We start from the raw sequence: 22068 nt of genomic DNA, 5'->3' as shown, positions 1-22068 counted from the left end.
AGTACCAAGTTGAGCTTTGCGTATACTTGATCTCTAGCAGAGTGAATGATTAGGGAAGAGGGTGCTCCGACTTAAGCTTTTCGCTCTGAGCAGAAAGGCTTTGGCCTTGCAGCTGTACTCTTTACTTGCAACAAAACATGCTTGGAAGTTCTGTAAGCTTAATGGTATTTTGCAACAGTGTAGGGACAGACTGGTGTGGAGACTTCACTGGCCTACATGGGTTTGATTGGTGACTGTTCATCATTGCCATGCCATCTGCCCTTTGTCTATTCCTGAGGGTGTCCCATTGGGTGAGCCCAATAATTCCCTTTGTGGATTATTGTTTCTCAAAAGCGTAGTTAGAACAAATGGAGGAGACCTTGTGTCACGGATGGAGATGCAGTTGGTATAATGGGAATAAACCATAACATTCATGATAATATAAGCCTCTCATTGTCCATGCAGTTGTTAATCTTTGTACAGTTTGTAGTCTGAATGAAAAGGGCAAAAGATTACCAAGCTTGTGAGTCCTGTGCCTATGCTCTCATAAATCTGGCTCACAGTGATCCCAGAATTGTGTGAAAAATGTGGAAAACTGCATGTAGGAAGACAGTGGGCCAGAGAGAGGCTAAAATAAAAGGAGTTCTAGGGATATGGGAGAGCCTCTTGTGGCGCAGAGTGGTAAGGCAGCTGTCTGAAAGCTTTGCCCATAAGGCTGGGAGTTCAATCCCAGCAGCCGGCTCAAGGTTGACTCAGCCTTCCATCCTTCCGAGGTCAGTAAAATGAGTACCCAGCTTGCTGGGGGGTAAACGGTCATGACTGGGGAAGGCACTGGCAAACCACCCCGTATTGAGTCTGCCATGAAAACGCTAGAGGGCGTCACCCCAAGGGTCAGACATGACTCGGTGCTTGCACAGGGGATACCTTTACCTTTATCTTTAGGGATATGGGTTTCATTAAGGACCCCTCATGCTCCTTTCTCCAAGTTCTCTGGAGAGGAAGCATATATATTAAATACTATTTTGGCTTTGGTATTAGCTATAGATTGACGATGAGGACAAGGTTTATAACTGATACAAAACAAAAGGTTAAGAGGGATGGTTCAAGAAATAGAAGAGTTGGTTCTTATATGCTGTTTTTCTCTACCCAAAGGAGTCTCAAAGCGGCTTATAGTCACCTTCTCTTTCCTCTCCCCACAACAGACACCCTGTGAGGTGGGTGAGGCTAAGAGAGCCCCGATATTACTGAGTAGTCAGAACAGCTTTATCAGTGCTGTGGCAAGCCCAAGGTTATCCAGCTATTTGCAGGTGGGGGAGCATGGAATCAAACCTAGCTTGCCAGATTAGAAGTCCACACTCCTAACCAGTACACCAAGGTGGCTCTCTGTGACACAGGGGAAGCATACAAGCTCATGGCTTGTTTTCTAGTTCTCTAAATGCATTCAAGGATTGTTTGAACTTGACTAAGCCTACTTGCTTGAATACTTAATTGTCCAGAAAGTTTCAGAATTGTTCTCTTGATAGCCAGCGTGTGGCTGAGAGACAGTGTGCTGACATGGTAGACATGACCAGAAAGTTCTAGATTTGAATCCTCATTGAATCATGATAAAGCTCAAGAGGGTGGCCTTGGGCCAGTAAATCTGTGAATATACCCTTCCTCATATGGGAATCGTGAACATAAAGCTGAGGTAGAGAAAGCTGTTTTAATAAATAGGTAAATAAATAAATAGTTAATGGGAAAATTGATGGGTTTTGTGGGATAGTAAGTAATAACTTTTGGTTGATTGTCTAAATATTCACAGTTTGCCTAATAATGAATTTCTTTATTTAAAAATATTATACTGACTTTTCACCCTATTAGAGTCTAGAAGGCAGTAAACAATGTTTAAAAAAACAGTAACATTGTAAAATCAATCAATTAAAAATATAAACAACACTTGAAAGATGGTCAGTAACAGCTATTGGGGATATGCCAGACAAAAGTCTTCACTTTTATATGCTTGTAATATAATATAATAACATGCATTTGTAATATACATGGACTATTTATGAACAATGGTTGACATCACAATATTTTTGACCTTGGCCTTTGTAAAACAACAGAAAATTAATATTTTAATGTAATATTTTGATAAACAATCTTGGATTTAGTGTTCTGTTAGTAACTTTCCACATTTGTATTCAGATTTCATTTTTACACTAGGCTGTTTAAGGGACACAACTTAATTGAAAAACTTTAAAATCTCTCCCCAAATCTCTCATCTTATAAATAATTTTTTGCCCTCAATAAAACCGATATTTTGAAATCTTCTGATTAAACAGAAATCACATTTTTCTAACATTCATGTGACTTGGAAATGGTCAGTTTACATTCCAATCCCAAAGAAGGGCAATGCCAAAGAATGTTCAAGCTACTGCACCATTGCACTCATTTCTCATGCTAGCAAAGTTATGCTCAAAATTTTACAAGCTAGGCTCCAGCAATATGTGTACCGAGAACTTCCAGAAGTACAGGCAGGATTTCGAAGAGGCAGAGGAACTAGAGATCAAATTGCCAACATACGCTGGATCATGGAGAAAGCTAGGGAGTTCCAGAAGAACATCTACTTCTGCTTCATTGACTATGCTAAAGCCTTTGATTGTGTGGAGCACAACAAATTGTGTCAAGTACTTAAAGTGATGGGAATACCAGAGCATCTTATTTGTCTCTTGAGAAACTTATATGCAGGTCAAGAAGCAACCGTGAGAACTGAACATGGAATCACTGATTGGTTCAAAATTGAGAAAGGAGCCTTGCCTATTTAACTTGTATGCGGAGCACATCGTGAGAAAGACGGGATTAAAGGAGTCACAAATTGGGATCAAGATTGCAGGGAGAAATATCAACAACCTCAGATATGCGGATGGTACCACTCTAATGGCAGAAAGTGAAGAGGAACTAAAGAGCCTGTTGATGCGGGTGAAGGAGGAGAGTGCAAAAGTTAGCTTGAAACTCAACATCAAGAAAACAAAGATCATGGCATCCGGCCCTCCCAATTCCTGGCAAATAGATGGGGAAGAAATGGAGATAGTGACAGATTTTATTTTCCTGGGCTCCAAGATCACTGCAGATGGGGACTGCAGCAAAGAAATTAAAAGACGCTTGCTCCTGAGGAGGAAAGCTATAGCAAATCTAGACAGCATCCTAAAAAGCAGAGCCATCATCCTGCCAACAAAGGTGCGTTTAGTCAAGGCTATGGTATCCCCAGTTGCAATGTATGGCTGTGAAAGTTGGACCATAAGGAAGGCCGAGTGTCAAAGAATTGAGGCTTTTGAACTCTGGTGCTGGAGAAGACTCTTGTGAGTCCCTTGGACTACACGACGAACAAACCGGTCAGTCCTAGAGGAGATCAGCCCAGACTGCGCCTTAGAAGGCCAGTTCCTGAAGATGAAACTCAAATACTTTGGCCACCTCATGAGAAGGAAGGACTCCCTGGAGAAGAGCCTAATGCTGGGAGCAATCGAGGGCAAAAGAAGAAGGGGACGACAGAGAATATGGGGGCTGGATGGAGTAACTGAAGCAGTAGGTGCAAACTTAAATGAACTCCGGGGAATGGTAGAGGACAGGAAGGCCTGGAGGATCATTGTCCATGGGGTCGTGATGGGTCGGACACAACTTCGCACCTAACAACAAATGATCTTGCAAAAATGAAAAGTGAAATCTATTTTTCAAAAATCAGCAATCTCTTTCCTTTTCCAAAATACACATTTTTTCCAGAAAAACTGAATTACAGACTTTTAAAGCACTGACCTAGCTATCTTATTCTGGCAGCAGTTCTACCAGATTCCCAAATTAGTTTATTCTCTAGGGATAGATGTCATATTTAATTCTGTATGCAGCTTTTAGTAAGGTAGCTGTTCTTTATCTTGGAAAGTTCATCCCTTGACAAAAGTTGATAGACAAACCTGTGCAGAGAAGACTATGAAGAAAGGTGAGGCATGGAAGGAGTCCTGTTGCTATAACTTCTTCTTCACTATTGCAAGTGAGATATCCCTCTGGAATATACTGCTGTTTTAAGGAAGACTTGGGGATCTCTTGTGCTTGCAATGAGGCTAAAATTGAAAAAATTAAAAACTGAGAGACTTATGCTGTTCTTTGTTACTCCCAAATTGCACCCAAATTAGAGTTGTAGTGAGAGAATATGAGCTGATTAAGGATTTGTGTTGGGATATAATTGAGCTGAATATATAATCCCAAAAAAACCTAATCGGGGTGTGTGTCTATGTGCCTGTGTCTGGATGGTATCTGGGATTTTCTGGGATACCAGTAAATGCATTTCAAAATATTCAGCATTAATCCAGGAGTATCAGGAGGCAGACCTCTCTTTCTCTCCCTCTCGTTCTCTCCCTCTCCCTCCCTCCCTCCCTCCCTCTGCAAAGTTGTGTTCTCTCTATGACCGTTTATGCACTGGAGGTTTCATGCCAGGCTGCAGGCTGGAGTTTTAGTCATAGCAAGTTGCCCCACCTCTTCCTGCACCCACATGGGGGAATACTTGGCCTGGGGCACCTCATCCGCCTCCAATTTGTGCTCCTGCATGAGAGCTGGGGCACTGAAGTTCCCAGTGCATAAACGGTCTATGAGTGGCTTCATGTCAGGTTTCTCTTTGCAGTGGATTCTTTGTTTATAAGAACATAAGAAGAGCTCTGCTGGATCAATGGTCCATCTAATCCGGCACCCTGTTTCACTAAGAGGCCAACCAATTCCTCTGGATGGCAAACAACAGGGCATAGAAGTTGAGTTATTCTCCTGATATTGCTTCCTGGCTCTGAGATGCAGAGGCTTAGTGACTCTGAACTTGGAGGTGCCTCTCAGGCGGGACAATTTCCCCTCAGGTTTGAAATTCTTGGGTTGTACATTGGCAGTTATTCTTGGGGGTTACATTACCAGATTTTTGGATTGCACCTTTGACGGATTGTTTGATTTTTACATTTGCTAAGGTTACAACAATATTCCTGTTCTCTGTGACTTGTAATACATTGGTATGAATTCTCAGGCTTATCCCCCCTATAGGTATCAATAGTGGATGGCCAAGGGTACGTTGTTGCATAGAATTGGACTTTTTGATCTAATGCATTTGAAATTTGAGGGTTGTTTAAAGCAGTGGTCCCCAACCTTTTTATCACCGGGGACCACTCAACGCCTTTTACTGAGGCCCGGTGGGGGGGGGGTAGTTTACTCCTCTACTCTCAACCACTGCCCTAATGCTCTCTGATCGCTATGGTAATGTTTAACCATCCCTTCAAAATAAGATACAGACACACCACAACAATGAACATAAGGAACATTTTATTTTCATGGAAATTTTAACTCATGACAATGACAAATCAATGGGAACTCTGAGCTTGTTTCTCTGCAACAAAATAGTCCCACCTGGGAGTGATGGGAGACAATGACACCCGAAGTGTGTTGTAAAGGGCCGGGGGGGGGGGAGAAGGCGTCCTTCGGGGCCCACCTCCAATTAGTCGAAGAACCACATGTGGTCCACGGCCCACAGGTTGGGGATCGCTAGTTTAAAGGACAGACACCAATTGCTCTGCTATAAATTCAGTGCCACTGGATTTAAAAACAGTTATTTCAGTTTCACAAAAATTCCCTGTTGGGAATAATGGGACCAAAATATATCAGAATTGTGGAAGGAAAACCAAACTGAACTGAACCTGGAAATACCAGAATTTTTTGCTTCTTGATATCTGGAGCTGGAAGACACACCCCTTTTCTGGGGGGTGGGGGAGATGCACCTCCCTAAAGCTGTCTTTGGCAGGTGGATTTCTCCTGGTTCACAAAGAGCAGACCTGTCCAGAATCCAGTGTCTACCAATTCCCAGTTTTGAGGGTGTATCTTTTTCATAGACGTGTTTCCTATGAGGGTTTAGAACGTAGGGAACTAGTTGCTGACAAAGAGTGTGAATTTCATCACACTCATTTTTCTTCATGTCAAGCTCTTGTTAATTTATAGAATTGCACAGAAGTGATGGGTAATAATGTATTATGGCAAGAACATCTAAACTGGGGAGGTGGCAAGTAGAAGATGCACATTCAAATAAGCTAGATAGTTATAATGCTATATTGATTTTATTTTGGAAATCCTTCAAAATGTTTGGTTGAGTTTGCTCTTGCTGTACTTATTTACATTTGATAGACTTCGCCATTAGTTGAAGTCAACAGATGAGTACTTATGAAAATCCTGATATTTAGTATTGCATTTGGTTCTAGTACTTTAGCTTGTTCTGATTTGGAGCTTCTGGTTATTGTACTCATCTGTTAAATACATGTTGGGAAGATCAGTGGACTCGAGGAGGAAGGGGAGTATTCGGTTCCAGTGACAGAAGTGCCTTGTGGGAACAGAAAACTTAGTCAAAACAGCAAACAATACATACAGTTGGCAGGAAAGTACACTCCAAAAGTATACAAAATGCTGGGTACAAGAAATTGAGACTGTTATTCAAAACACATATATCATATATTGGACAATTAACAACTAACACACCTTATATATATAAACAGCCATCAATAATAACCCCAAAAGTCATTAGTCCACACACTGCATGAAAAGCCCCTGGAAAATACTTATTTTTTCTTGCCTGGTGGAGATTTGCATGGAGTCGCAAACATTGGCTGATGTGACAACGTTCCAAAAGATAAGTGCCCTATTATAAACAGACTAGAAAATAGGCCCGCTGTAGTATAAATACAGCGGGCTCTAGCCGTGAGTCCTGGACTGCGTGGGCACACCGCAGCTTACCTGAGGGCGCAAAGTGCCGGTAGGTCTGTGTGCGGACAGTGCGGGTGGGCACCACAGCGGGCGGGCGCATCTCTGGGGGCAGCAGCATTCGGGGGACGGGCGACGGGAATCACGGCTCCTCGGACGGGCGCAGCGATTGCGCCGCCACCGATGTTGGGGCCTCCGGTGGTGAGTGCAGCTCCTCTTCTGGGCCCAGCGATCTCTTGGCGGCAAGTCTGGAGGGCAGCGTGCAGGGAGCAACCGCGAGCCACGTTGCGCGTGGCTCACGGCAGCTCCCTGGCCGACGGCTTGACACGTCGGAGGCCTGACGCGTCGGACGGCCTGACGCGTCCTATCTTCCTTCATTATAATGCTGTATACTCTGCATATTTGAGTGGGAAATTTAACAGACTCCCAGTCATAGAACTGCTTTGCATCTGCAGCAAGGGCCAAATTGAGACCACTGACCATGTCTTATTTGAGAGCAAATTATAGAATCACATACATACATGAGTATTAGTATCAGTGGTTAGAGATTGCCTCTGTGGCCTGAGAAATCCAACGCCTGCAATTGTTACTATCAGATTTGAACAGTGATCTAACAAAGTTGCTAGATTTGCTTGGTTAGCCCCTAGAATTAGAAAAAAGTGGGTTGTTAATATGTAATCACTTATTTATACTGGTATGTTAATGTTGACAGTTTATACTTATTCTTCAGATTACTAGCTCTCGGTGATACATCCATTTATCTTGTATTTAGTCCTTATATTTTGTTTGCCATTACTGTCATTACGTTTTACCTGTTGCTGTTGTATTTTGTATTTTAATTGTCTATGACAGTCAATAAATTGTCAGGATGACATTTTCACACTGGAAAAATTTGAGGCGAAGTCTGTAGATGGGGTTTTAAAAATTTTTCCATTTATCTGGACTTTTAAATCTCTAGCTGCCAGAAGGACTTGGAATAATCGTTCCCGGCCCTAGGGAAGCACGCCTAGCCTCGGCCAGGGCCTTTTCGGTCCTGGCCCCCACCTGGTGGAATGAGCTCCCAGGAGAGCTGCGGGCCCTGCGGGACCTTTCAACATTCTGCAGGGCCTGCAAGATGGAGCTCTTCCGCCAGGTCTATGGTTGAGGCTGGGGCTGCCGTGGTACATCGACTGCTCTCCCCTGGGGTTCTTCTTGAACACTGTTGACCTCCTTCTCCTCCACCCCCCCTTTTTTAGGAAGGGGGGGTTGGAAGGGGATCTTATTATTGTGCCGCCATGCTGTGACATTTTAAAGTCTTTTAATGGGAGTTTTAATGGGGTTCTAAGACACTGTAACCCGCCATGAGCCATTTGGGAGTGGTGGGAAATAAATCTAAATAATAATAATAATAATAATAATAATAATAATAATAATAATGCTTCCTGAGTGTATTCAGAATTGATTTAATTGGAATGACGTTGCATGAGGAGAAGGCACTTCAGCCTCATTCCCATTTCATTTTCCCAACGTGAAATGATCCTTGGGAGCTGCTGCTTGCACTGCTGGGAAACTTAGGTGAAGCTATCATTCCATGTACATTTCTCAGCAGTAAAAATAGCAGTCCTCTAGGCCCATTTGGGGGAAGGCTGAAGTTCGCACGCGTTATGGTCTTGATTTGAATCACCTGGGAAACATGGAACTCACAACACATATGTGATCCAAAGTCTTTGTGGAGGCCAAGATGACTTTGTAATATGTGAATCATTCCTGGACTCTTTGAAACATATGGATATATTTCAGATCATTCTGGATGTTTGTTCATCATCAATTTATCTAATTCTCAACATGGGCAAATCTGTGGAAACTTAAATCTGGAGATTGGAGACAAGAACAGATAGGACAAATCTATCTGCAAACTGAAGAAAAGACTAAGGTTTGCAGAAATATCTTTTTTTGTTTAAAGAAAATGCACTGGGGCTTTAATTCACCCAGTAAAAGTAGGAATTGCACCTGTAGGAACTCAGTAGCCATTGTAGAGGTTATTGGCTACAACAATATGGTAAGCTTTCAGCCCTTGATTTCTGTCAGTGAAAGGCAGGTGAAGGGAGCAGAGCTTTTTCTCTGGCTGTTTTTGAGGAAGGAGTCCTTGGGGCAGCCTGGCAGCAAACACCTGGTAACTTGCATGACTCATCCAGGAATGGCTCCTTGCTACTATTCAATAGCAGCCACCCCATGAAAGGCAGTGGAATGTAATGGTTAGAATTTTTGTCCAGGAATGAATCACTACTCTGTTATGGAAGCTTACTGGGTAACTTAGGGCCAGTTAGATTCACTCAGCCTAACCTACTTCACAGAGTTGTTGTAAGGATAAAATGAAGGAGATGAGAATGACATAAGCTGCTTTGGGTCCTTATCATGAAGAAATGTGCAATATAAATGAAGTCAATAAAATAATATATATTTAGATGGGAGCAAGTAACAGACTGATTGGTAGGTAGAGAAGGAAGCTGGGGAAGGGGAGGATATAGGGCTTGCAGGGACAAGGAAAAAGGAAATAGTATGGGGAATGGTAGGAAAATAGTGTGGGGACTTGCCAGGTCTCACTTTCCTGTGAGATCATCCTGACAAGTCCTTGCTGATTCGCTGCTATGTAACTGGGCCCAGTAGCTACCACTGTGCAACAGGGCCCACATCCATTGCCAACCTAGCACAATTGGGTCATAGTTTTCCTGGGTAGAGGTTGCTGGGGAAGAGAGGGAGGGAACACTGAAGACAGGATGGCCAAAGAGGTTGATTGGCTGATAGATGGGAAGGAGAGAAGGAAGCTGGAAAAGGGGAGATGCTGTAGGGCCTATCAGGGAAGGGAAAGCAAAAATAGTGAGGAAGAGAAAATCAGGTATCCCCTTCAACTCCTTATGGGTCATCTGCTTGTTTTCTCCTAAGGGTAAAATAACTCCACTATTTAATCCCTTTTGTTATAATGTAGAACTACTCCCAGCAGATGGAGTATCTGGAGTGATAGTCTGTCTTTAAATATTTTAATTGTATTTTTATGCTACCTAGTCTCCTAAGTACTCAAGGTTTATATCACACAATAGGCTTTCCCAAGATTTCTTGGAACGCCACCATTGTTGGCTAGATTTAAAGTTTGAAGTTTTTCCAGTTCATATTTTCCTTTGGATTCTTCTGAAGTTTTGTTACTATTTCTCTACTACTTTGTGGTTATTCTCTGAATCATCACAGGCTATTTATTTTATATGTTTAGCCACTGGTTAACCAATGAACTGTATTTTAGTTTGGCAGATCTGTGATTCATGTTGAAGGTACTTGCTCCCAGATTAAGATAAACATTACACAGACTGAACATTTATGTTATACAAGGCTCAGCATTTTGAGCTTTTTTAATTTAAAAAAAGTCATGGGAACATTCTATATAGATGAAAATGTAATGTATGCTGGCCAACAGGCATTATGAGTGGCCAAAAATATAGCAACTGAACACCATTAGAAATCTTTGAGTAAAAAGAACATAATGAGACCTAGCCAGAACTGTAGTAAATCCATACTAGCTAACTAATCAGAAAGTGATCGTAGGGTCATGGTGCCATTGTGAAAGCCATGTTACACAGTAGTGCAGCAGCAGTGAAAAAGACAAAATGTTCTTATATAGATCTATGATTTGGCTACTCTGTACTACTCCGGTCATGCCATCTCAAAAAAAGATACCATAAAGCTGGGAAAGTTGCAGAAAAGGGCCATGGAAAAGATCAGAGTGTTAGAATATTTTCCCTACAAGGAAAGGCTAAGAAGTTGGAGATTTCAAAGGAGGTTCAAAGGATAATGTGTTTGAAGATTAGAAGAGATGCAGCTAAGTGGGGAGATGAAAAAGTGATTTTTGTGTGTGTGTTTTGTAAAAGAGAACTCAAGGTCCTTAAAGTAGATTCAGGACAGATGTAAGAAAGTACTTCTCATAAGACGTAATTAACTTTTGGAACTCACTGTCATGAGATGTAGTGTTACCCCTAATAAGAATGGCTTTAAAGAGGAACTAGACAAATTAATGGAGAATAGGTCTGAAATGTGATGGTGGCCTCAGATCTGAACATCGGTAGCTGAGAAGCAACCAAAGGGGGTGGATATTAGTTACATTCACTGATGGTTGACTACTGTGTGAAACAAGATTTTGGATTGTCTAGATCAGACCTTCATGAAACCTTGGAATTTCTTGAGGGCCCTAGAAAGATTTCCCAAATGGGTGGGAATTAATTAATTTTGAATATATATTTTAAAAATTGTTAAACATTTATCGTGAGATATGACCATATATGGTCATGTTGACCAGCCTCCCTCTCCCAAAAAGGCCAGTGATGGGCCTGGAGGGGGTGGGAAGGGGAGGGGTCTTGGATGGCCATGTATACAGCTATGCTTCCCAACCATATTCTGCATGATCGCACCACTTCCAGAGTTTCTCAAAGCCTAAAGAATGCTTCAGAGGTTTCACAGTGGTTAAAAAGTTGAGAATCTGGTCTACATGGATATTTGCAGGGTAATTCTTTTGTCCCTAGCCAGCTAAGCTTATGGTATGGTATGGCATATTTATATACCACCCTCTGGCTCAGGGCAGTTTACAATGGAACTTTCATGAAAACAGTACATTGTAAATAAACATTGGTTTGAACATGCTTAACAATTTTGATAATAAGAACTTGTGTTTCATAGAAATTGTTTACAAAATCAACATTTAACAATAGGTCAGTTCTCCATTTTTCTGCACTGTGGTTTCTGTTCTTTTCTGTTAGTGCAGACTGATGATGGGAGGGACCTCTAGGCTCTAGTTGGTGGATTTGTCTCAGCCAAAGGCCTTGTGGAAGGGCCCTGATATCATCTGGGAGCTCGTTCCACCAGGAGGGGGCCAGGTCTGAAAAAGCCCTGGCTCTGGTCATGGTCATTTGAGCTTCCTTGAGGCCAGGGATCACCAATTTGTTGATGTTTCTGGAGCGTAGTGCTCTCTGGGGAGCGTAGGTGGAGAAGCGGTTTCTCAGGTACTCAGGGCCTAGACTGCATATGGGCTTGAAGGTGATTACCAGAACCTTACTCCTGATTTGGTAGTCAACTGGTAGTCAGTGCAGTTGTTGGGGTGCAGGCCAGATGTGGGCTTTCCAAGGTGTTCCTGTGAGAACCCTGGATGCTGCATTCTGCACCAGTTGAAGTTTCTGGATCATGGCTAAGGGTTGACCTGCATAGAGCAAGTTACAGAAATCCAGCCTAAAGTTGACTGTTGCTTGGATCACTGTGGTTAGGTGTTCTGGGGCCAGGTAGGGCGCTAGTAGCTTGGCTTGATGCAGGTAGAAATATGCCAGCCAAGATACTCTCGTAATCTGTTCCTCGATGGAGAGAGAGAGAGGTGTCAAAGATCATGCTCAGGTTCCTGCATGAGTGTGGAATTGATAGCTGTACCCCGTCCGGGTAGGGCAGTCACGCTTCCTCGCCTGGACCTTGAGCTCCGTCTTTGAAAAATTTAGCTTCAGATGGCTCTGCTTGAGCCAGCCCATCACTGCTTCCAGACATATGGCTAATTTAATCTAATTTGAGCATGGACACTGGTACTAGTGCTTACAACAAATCCAGATGCCAACTTTGCTGCCACATACATTCCAATAACACAATCACTGGACATAACAACTTCATGTACCCCATCAAAGGATTATTCACTTGCTCATCTTCTAACATTGTGTATGCCATTAAATGCCAACAATGCCCCTCTGTTATCTACATAGGGCAAACAGGTCAAACCCTCCACCAAAGAATTAATGTACATAAATCTTGACATCAAAAATCACAGGACTGAAAAACCTGTAGAGGAACACTTCAGCCTTCCAGGACATTCAATAAGGCAGTGGTCCCCAACCTTTCTGAGGCTGGGGACCGGCAGGACATCGGTCCGCGCCCGTGGGCCACGCCCGAGCATCAGGCCGTGCCCGCGCATTGCACATGTGTGAATGCGCAATGCGCATGCGCAATGCGCGGGCGCGGCGCGGCCCTGATTCCCTCTCCCTGCCCTCCCGCAGTAAGAAGATTCCCGGGCCGCAAGCTTGTGGCCTGGGAAGTTTTTTACTGCGGGGGGGCGGGGAGAGGGAGCCGCGGCCCGGCGCCATGGCCTTCACGGCCTGGCACCGGGCCGTGGCCCGCAGGTTGGGGACCACTGCAATAAGGGACCCCAAATTAGCTGTTTTATTGCAATGGAACTTCAAGAACAGACTAAGAAAGGGAGATTGCAGAAATGGAAGTTATTATAACGCTCAAAACCATGGCATGTACTGGACTCAACAAGGACATAGTTTTTATTAATCTCACTATGCATGCTAACCTCAATCAACTCTTATATCCACATTGTTTACAATCCCCTCTTCTTTTTATTTTATTTGGAACAATGTGACTGTAATGTGATGTTAGCAATATGTGATTTAACTCTCTGGTCTCAAGACAAGATAACTTACCAGCACAGCTTGTCACTTGTAGGGATGCTTCCGTGCTTGGGTGGAGATAGATGGGACAAGCACCTAGTCTTTTTAAATTATTTTCACAACTGGGAAAGTGTCTGCCATTAATTACTAACATATACAACAAAAATTGACCAACAATTGAATCTAACATGGACAATTTTATTTCTCCAACTGAACTCAGAAAGACTTAGTAGTTTTAGTAAAGAATTATCATATGGCATAATTTGGATACTGTGACACAGTTTACTAATTTGCCACTGATTTACCTTATATATATATATATATATGTACTCTTATAATTCTTGTTCCATTTAGTCTGAGGAAGAGTGCATTCGCTTGAAAGCTCACGCCTTGAAGAAATCTTTGTTGGTCTTAAAGGTCCCATTGGACTCAATTTTTGTTGTGATACTTCAGAACAACACGGTTACCCACTTGAATCTACCTTTAGGAAAGCATGCAAGACAGTTTTGTTTCAGAGATTGTTTGGTGGATGGTTAATTCTTTGTGTGGATCCAGCAGTATGTTGATCCTGTGTAAAGTCTTGACTGCTTTTAATTTTGTATCTTTGTGTCTTAATCTGTTTTAGTGTAGCTAGTATTGTTACCTGGAATATTGCAATTTATGTGCTTGCAACTTGTACTATTTACCATCTTAAATCTAAGGAGAGTGTGTGGTCTAGAAATGTTTTAAATAAATACAATTGTCAACACTTATAAAGATTATAACAAGAAAGCTATTAATAAGTAAATTATCTCAGACTAATCTGGCCTTTTTAAAAATAGAATGTGTGAATAAACAACATATAAATGATCTTTCTGTGCAAACACTGAGCAACTGTTTTTGGCAAACCTGGCTACTTTCTTGAAATGCATTTATTTTCCATGGCTGCATCCACGCATTGTTGGATATTGCATTGTCACTTTACTTCAGCATCCTTTGCAAACTAGATCAGCTTTTCCACAAAGGAAAATCCCATTGCAAATGCTTGCAATAAAGCAATGATAGAAATGGGTGATTGTGCCCACAAATGAAAATTGGGATTGCAGCTGCTGCCTGAAAAGAAGGGTGGAGAAGATGCATAATTACATGGCATTCTATAACTATATAAATAAGCACATGCTTGTGAGCACCACTTCATATGAAGTGCATCAGTACTGTGAAACTGAAATTCTCTGCTTCACACCAATCATTCTTGTTCTAAAGGTAGAAAGCATGGAATAGGTGGGTCTTCTTCCAAATAGAATGCAGTACTTAAATGGATACCATTCCTAGAGCAGAGCATGTTTCAAGTACTCTGTCTCCTAGATAAAGAGCAGAATTCCGGCCCTGTTCCTGAGCATTAGCTTGCAAACATAAGAACAACAGAAAAGCTTCAGTGATTTTCTCCATTGACTTCCAGTTTCTTGCTGGCACTAGAGGCATTTGTACAGGCCACATCATTAGAAAGTCAGGAGATCTCTGAAAAAATGTGTTGCAGAATTAAGGGTTTTTCTCCCTTTTGGCCATTTAATCTGTTATGTTTCATTGTTGCTAGACAGCATCTTACCGCTGCCTTCTAGTTCACAGCATTGTTCTCTAAGTAAAAAAAAAAAACCACAAAGACACTTTGAGTGGACTTGTTCTGCATTCCATTTGTGAACTGAGAATGGCTTCTCCCGTACATTGGCCTCCTGACCCTTTGATATCAATGGGAAAAGTCTAACTGTGGAATCTTTTTGAGTCATCTATTAAAAAGAATTCTACAACCATAGTAATTCAACCACAAAAGTACAGCGCAAATTATAACTACAACTGTGGTTATAGAATTCTGCCCAAGAATGTCTGCCAGGATCCAATTCTGTTACTCTTACCAGGTAAAAGTTCTTTTGTTTTGGTAAATGTACCTACGCATGCACATTGCTATTGATATTTTCATGATATACATTTTATTCTAATTATATATTGTTCAAGTACAGTTTACCAACATTCTAAGATGTTCTTGGGAGTTCTGTATAGTTGTATTATTAGTAGTGTGTGCTTGGCTTTGGAAAGGAACGGGCCCCCAAAAAACAAATTCTGGGAAATTCCTCTGCCAAATTTGTCTTTGTGTTCCGCTTTTGGGAAGTACAACAAGCTGCCGTAATATAAATTTCTTGCACTAGGGCTCTGGCTTATTTGCCATTTATATATTTCTTTTAGCCTTAGGAAAACTGTTAAGAGAGAAGGGGTGAATGAGAAAACTTTATTGAAGACAGTAAACATCATGACTCAGTATGTTTTGAACCTTGAATCTCCTGTGTTAGAATGTGGGCACCTGTACCACTCCACAGTAATTTTGTTTAAAAAATTGGAAAGAAATGAAACAGGATACTATGGATAGGTTTATAGACTTGAACTCTGGCAGTTACTTTAGGATTTGCAGCCTAGCTATGACCCTTTATGCACGATGGCATCTACTCTGTGCTGCTGCCGTGCCGTTGCGGCGAGGCAGGATGCCCTGCCATTCCTGGCTGCCCCGGTGTAGTGTGCGCACATGCGCTTTGCGCCGGGGCTAGCGGGGTAAGCAGCAGTGGCTGGGGGGGTGGAGAGGGGCCAGGGGGAGTGGGGCGACTGGGCCCCCTCCACACGCTTTGGTGGGGGCAGGGGAACATCCCTACCGGCTCCGCAGAGCCCGCAGCAGCATGCGGTGTCCCTACAGGGACACCGTAGGTTGGGGCTGGGCGGGCCGAAAGGCCCAGCGCTGGCAATTATGCACAGCGCTGGCCCACCCCAGCCCCTGCAGGCGCCCACAGTATCAGGAAGCTGCGGAAGTTCCCGCGTTTCCATAACGCGGGCCTTCTGTGGCCCTGGGCCGGGCTGGGCTCTAGATGGCAGCGATGTCAGGCATAATCGGGGATTTTCCCCGAAGTCCTGTCGCCGCCACTTCGGGCATTCTGGCTCGTGCATAATGGGTCTATAGCTTAGATTGACAGGCTCTAAGCAGAGAAACTATAACCCAGCACAGTCACCCAGGCAGGTCTGTCAGGAGTTCAGTGAGATGACTCATACTTAGTGGGCTGAAAACCAGAGGGCCATAGCAGCCTTACACCTTGGCCTATTCTCTAATGTGGTGAGGAAGTCAATGGAGAAAAGTCCCCAATCCCAAGTCCCTTCGGCATGGAATGGCTCCAAAAGTCCAGATGGTAGTTAGTTAAAAGTGTATATTTGTTGTATGGGATCCAGTCTGGTTTACATCCTGGATATAGGGTAGAGATGGCCCTGATTGCCCTGATGGATGACGTCTGGCAACAGCTGGACTGAGGCAGGTGAGTGCTACTCATGTTGTTTGACCTCATAGCAGCATTCAACATGGTAGACCATGAGCTTCTTGTTCACTGCCTTGTTGACACTGGAATACAGGTGACTGCCCTACAGTGGCTGATCTCCTTTCTCCAGGGCCACGGAAGGGTTGCAGTAGAGGAGACTCAATCTTAATGCTGCCCACTCCCATGTGAAGTACCATAGGGTATAGTCCCTTTGCCCACCTTATTTACGTACTTATGCACTCACTTGCCCAGCTGGTATGGGGCTGGGCTTGGGTGCCACCAGTATTCTGATGACAACCAGCTCTCTTTCCTAATGGACTGTCATCCCAACTCTGCCCCTGAAACATTCACCAGATGCTTGTAAGCAGTGACAGTTTAGCTCAAGCAAAATCACTTGAAACTCAACTCCTCCAAGACTGAGGTCATGAGACTGGGCAGAAAAGGACCCTGCCTTGTCAGTTTGCAGCAGATTGCTGCACAGTATGCTAGGAATTTGGGCATGTTGATGCCCCCCTCTTGACGGAAGCTCAGGTCACTAGGATAGCGCAGCTGGCATTTTTGCATCTCCACCAAGTCAAGCTACTAATGGCCTACCTGGCCTAAGAGCACCATGTCATGGTCACCTCCAGGCTAGATTGCTGTAACTCGTTCTACATTGGCTTGCCCTTATCACTGATCGAGAAACTGCAACTGGTCCAGAATGCACGCTGAAGGACACATATTCAGCCAGCCCTTAAGCAACTGCACTGATTCCCAGTTGAATTTTGGATTAAGATCAGTGTTTTGATATTAACCTTTAAGGCCTTTCGCAATCTGAGCTTGGTGTATCTGAGAGACTGTTTGACTGTACCCCTCGAAGAGCACTCTGCTCTGCCTACTCAAATAGACTGGTGGAATATTACATCAACCAGTGTATGTGTCAGGTAAGTTCCAGATGTCAATATGGTCCATACTAGCAAGCCACATATACAATAAAAATGGATGCTGTGTTTAATTATTTTTATTTTATAAAAATTTGAAACTGTAAATGTACATTGGGGAATGCCTCATGCCTTTATAAACCACAAAGTGTGAGGTCACTGAAGTGCCATTGAATACTGTGCTAGTAGGTTATGGCATCTTGTACCTTCTAGTTGATGTATCTGTTTCTTATGAAAGTATTCGTGGTGTTATGGCCTAAATATATTGACAAAGTGAAAACAAATAGCCTTCTAAAATGCTAAGTAGCCATATCTGTTAGGAATGATCTGATTTGTAGATGGTCAGAGGTCTTTTATAAATATTTTTGTTGTTTTTATTATATGTTTTTGGTTTTGGGGGGAGGTTGTCTTTATTATTATTTGTTATCGGGGGTTAAGTGGTGTTGGTGGTAATGTTTTATAGGTTTTGTGTCTTTTGTGTGGTTGTGTAAAACTTTCAATAAACATGTTGAGCATCAGGAATGAGCTGAACAGTGAAAAATAACGGTACATTATTATTTAGACCTATCTAGAATAATAAAATCATAAGATCATAGAATAATAGAGTTGGAAGGGACCTCAGGGGTAATCTAGTCCAACCTACTGCACTATGCAGGATACTCATATCCCTATCGCTCATCTACTGTAACATGCCACCCCTTTGTCTTCACAGAATTAGCCTCTCCGTGAGATAGCTATCTAGCCTCTGTTTAGAAATTTCCAAAAATGGAGAACCCACCACCTCCCAAGGAAGCTTGTTCCACTGAGAAACCACTCTAACTGTCAGGAACTAATTTCTTTTGAATTAATTTCATCCCATTCGTTCTGGTCTGTCCCTCTGGGGCAAGAGAGAACAATTCTGCTCCATCCTCCATATGGCACCCTTTTAAATACTTGAAGATGGTTATCAGATCCCCTCTCAGTCGTCTCTTCTCTTGGCTAAACAGACCAAGCTCCCCCAACCTTTCTTCATATGTCTTGGTCTCCAAACCCTCTCCATCTTTCTTGCCCTCCTCTGGAGATGTTCCAGTTTGTCAACATCCCTCTTCAAGTGGGGTGCCCAAAACTGAACACAGTACTCCAAGTGAGGCTGAACCAGAGCACAGTAAAGCGTTACCACTCCTGTGATCTGGACGCAATACGTTTGATACAGCCCAAAATCCCATTTGCCTTTTTAGCCACTGAGTCACACTGCTGACTCATGTTCAATGTATGGTCTACTAAGAATCCTAAAATCTTTTTGCACATGCTACTGCCAAGACAAGTCTCCCCCATCTTATATTGGTGTATTTGTTTTTTCCTACCTAAATGCAGAAGTTTACATTTGTCTCTATTGAATTTCATTTTATTCAGTTTAGCCCACTTCTCGAGCCTATCAAGATCATCCTGTATTCTGTTGCTGTCTTCAGTTGTGTTTGCTACCCCTTCAGTTGTGTTTGCTACCCCTCTAATTCCTCATCCAAATCATTTATAGATATGTTGAACAACACAGGCCCCAGGACAGATCCTTGGGGTACTCCACTTGTCACTCTTTTCCAAGAAGATGCTGAACCATCAACAAGTACCGTATCAGGGGTACGATTTGTCAACCAGTTATTGATCGACCTGACAGAATTAAGATCTATACCGCATTTTACCAACTTGTGAACAAGAATATCATGTGGAACCTTATCAAAAGATTTACTGAAATCCAGATAAACTATGTCCATGGCATTCCCCTGATCCAGCAAGGTGGTCACTTTCTCAAAAAAAGAGATAAGGTTGGTCTGACATGACTTGTTCTTGTGAAATCCATGCTGAGTCTCTAAGCCTATTGGAGCTGCCTGTGGGCATTAACATTTATATTCCCAAATCCTAGTTAATAGTGGAGGATAACACTTTTTTCAGTATGTCTTCTTGAGTAATATGAGTTCTTATATACACAGAAGTATGTGAGAAAGATTATTTTTTAAATTTAATTTAATAAAAGAAGAAAAGTGGTATGTTACATATAGAAAAAACAAATACAGGAAATTGGTATTTCCTCCCCAACATTAATTTGGTAGTATTGGTTCACCATTGCTCACCCTTAAATCTATTTACTGAGAAATGCCAGGTAATAATGTTCTTGAAATTCTTGCGTTGATCTTCCATTGACCTGACTAGTTAGTATGGCCATTTTTTGTGAGATCTGTGAGCTTGTCCATCCAGCCAAGATTCTGTGGGCTTTAGATTTGCTTTGTATTATACTTACTGATATATGTGCTGTCAATCCCACAGTGTTTCAGGATGTAATTGGAAAACTGTCACTGAAGGAAGAACTACACTGATCTTGGAGAACCTCAAGAACGGTTTAATCATATCAACATGGATCAAAGCTAGGCTGTATATTTTGAAGTACAACCATGTTCTCAGTATACATCTTATCTGTTTTAACTTGCAGCTGGGGAATGGCGGTCAACGTGTATTCTACCTCTATAACCCAAGAAACTATGAGCAGACATGACATCATTGCATGGGTGAATGATATATTAGCTTTAAATTACACAAAAGTCGAACAACTATGTTCAGGTAAGCCACAGCTTTTACATATGTGTTTTTAACCATTAGACATTCAGTTATGTACCTACATTTACCAGAATGTTTTCTCTCTTTTCTTTTACCCTGTTTTTACTGGATCCTATTTGTTGTAGAGTATCTGAATGTCTTAGCAATTCTGTTTGTTGAAGAATCTATTGGAGGGGTGATGCACAGATTTGAAGTATTTCAATTAAATTTCATATTTTTATATTTAGTGTGGATCTACACTTTACTCAAGCTAATGATTCGTGTGGGCAGATGTGTGAGTTATCCAGACATATGGATCCAAGGCTTTGGAATAATGAGTCAGGTCCTCAGGTGGTTGATGGACCACTGGAATTGACATAAGCCTTATTTCCAAGCCACTTCTAGAATTTTTGGGCACAAGGCCACTTCATTTTCTTTTTTGTGTGGTACAGGTAGCTCTTGTTGTGACTTCTTATTTGGCTTGTTGTGACAGCATAGTTGAGGCCAATTGTGTTGTGCTCAGCCCCTTTGGAGATGCACTCTTTGTGTGCTTTGCCACAGCAACTAAAGTAGAAGAAGAGTTGGTTTTTATATGCCGCTTTTCTCTACCCGAAGGAGTCTCAAAGCGGCTTAGAATCTCCTTCCTTTTCCTCTCCCAACAACAGACACCCTGTGAGGTAGGTGAAGCTTAGAGAGCCCGGATATTACTGCTCTTTCAGAACAGCTTTATAGTACTCCTTAGAAGTTTTGTAATAAACGAGGGGATTGCTGCATCTGCAGTGGAAAAAGGAAGTTTGAAAGAGATTGAAGTTGCAGAAGGCAATGTGATTTGTGAGTAAAATACATGAAAATCAGGAGCAATCGTCATGCAGTGGGTTGCAAAAGGTAAACAACAACAACATTTTGTGGAGGAAATAATAAACAAAATACTGTATGGGAGTTCAAGTAGCTGAATACTGTAAGAGCAAGTCTCCGGTGTGAGTCTAGATGAATGAAAATCTACTGCAGTATTCAAGTTGCCTGGCAGCCATTTTATGGGATATAAAAAGCTCACAAGAGTAATGATGTGAAATGAGAAAGGATGTAATGGATTTTCAGCAATCATTATTACATTGCTTCGAGGTCTTTCTAATATGTACTAGATGCATTTTCTTTTCTCCCCCCCCCTGCACATTTGACATTTGCTATGAGTGGTTCCCTTATGCTGTGAACATAAAGGAGGTCTTCTAAATTGGGCTGATGGAGACAAGAGAAATCTATTCAGAAATAATGGGTGCTTTAGCAGGTTATAATTTATGAGGGTGTGGCTTACTGTGAAAAGAAAACAGCCTTGTAGTTTGCATGATTATATTTTACATTGTTTTTTAAATATTTGATTTTATTACTTTACAATATTTATTGAAACATTCTCTAAAAATATTTCACGATAGCTTCCTTTTGCTAAAATAAAATGATATGCACAATATGTGATCATAGCCCTCAATATCTGTGCTTAAGGCTGCTTAAAATATAATTAGATCAGCTCTTTCCCATTTTCCTCTTCTTCCCTGTGGCTCCTGCTTGTCCCGATCAGCACCATTTCTGGCTTGCCTCCCTCTGCCCAGAACCAAGTGAGCTAAAACACAGTCAAAAAAGGAAGCAGGAGGTTGGGGAAGGCAAGCCAGAGTAATTAGGGGAGAGAAAGCAGGCAGGGGAGGTGAGATGGAACCAGCTTTCCCTCATCACCTGCCTCAGGTGGCTATCACTGCTCCATGCCTCCCCCCTCCAAGTTTTACATGACTAATAACAATCCATAGTGCCACTCAGACTCCTCTAGCAACCTTCTTTTGGTGGCATCTGGACAAGTAACGAATTATTAATTCCAGAGGAGTATACTCTCAAATTATTTCTTAAAACCTGGATTTTTCTGCAGACCTGGAGAGTCCCCTTACTTTGCTGGCAGGGGCTTATGGTAATTGTAGTCCATGGACATCGGGAGAACCACAGTTTGGCCACTCCTGTACTAGACCATTATCTGCTTTGTCGACTGAACTTTCAATCAATTATTGGGGTTCTCAGCTATGATTAGACCAAGCTGAGTTTTTCCATAGT

At 42.3% G+C, this 22068-nt stretch overlaps 1 protein-coding gene across 5 annotated transcripts in view; it reads left to right on the top strand.

The window, feature by feature from the left end:
- Window positions 1-22068, top strand: part of MAPRE2 (microtubule associated protein RP/EB family member 2) — a 120827-nt gene that overhangs the window by 52299 nt on the left and 46460 nt on the right. For 4 of the 5 annotated variants that reach the window (XM_077352460.1, XM_077352459.1, XM_077352461.1 and 1 more), the window contains one exon: window positions 19874-20001. The exons of the other annotated variant lie outside the window; for it this stretch is intronic. In XM_077352460.1, the coding sequence (XP_077208575.1) occupies window positions 19881-20001 (121 nt within the window). In that variant the 5' untranslated portion in view covers window positions 19874-19880. The remainder of the gene's footprint in view (window positions 1-19873; window positions 20002-22068) is intronic. 5 annotated transcript variants of the gene reach the window in all.

The sequence above is a fragment of the Paroedura picta genome, chromosome 9 (genome assembly GCF_049243985.1).
Source record: "Paroedura picta isolate Pp20150507F chromosome 9, Ppicta_v3.0, whole genome shotgun sequence".
NCBI classification, from domain to species: domain Eukaryota; kingdom Metazoa; phylum Chordata; class Lepidosauria; order Squamata; family Gekkonidae; genus Paroedura; species Paroedura picta.
Note: the sequence above shows the minus strand (reverse complement) of the source record. Positions and strands in the feature narration are given on the sequence as shown.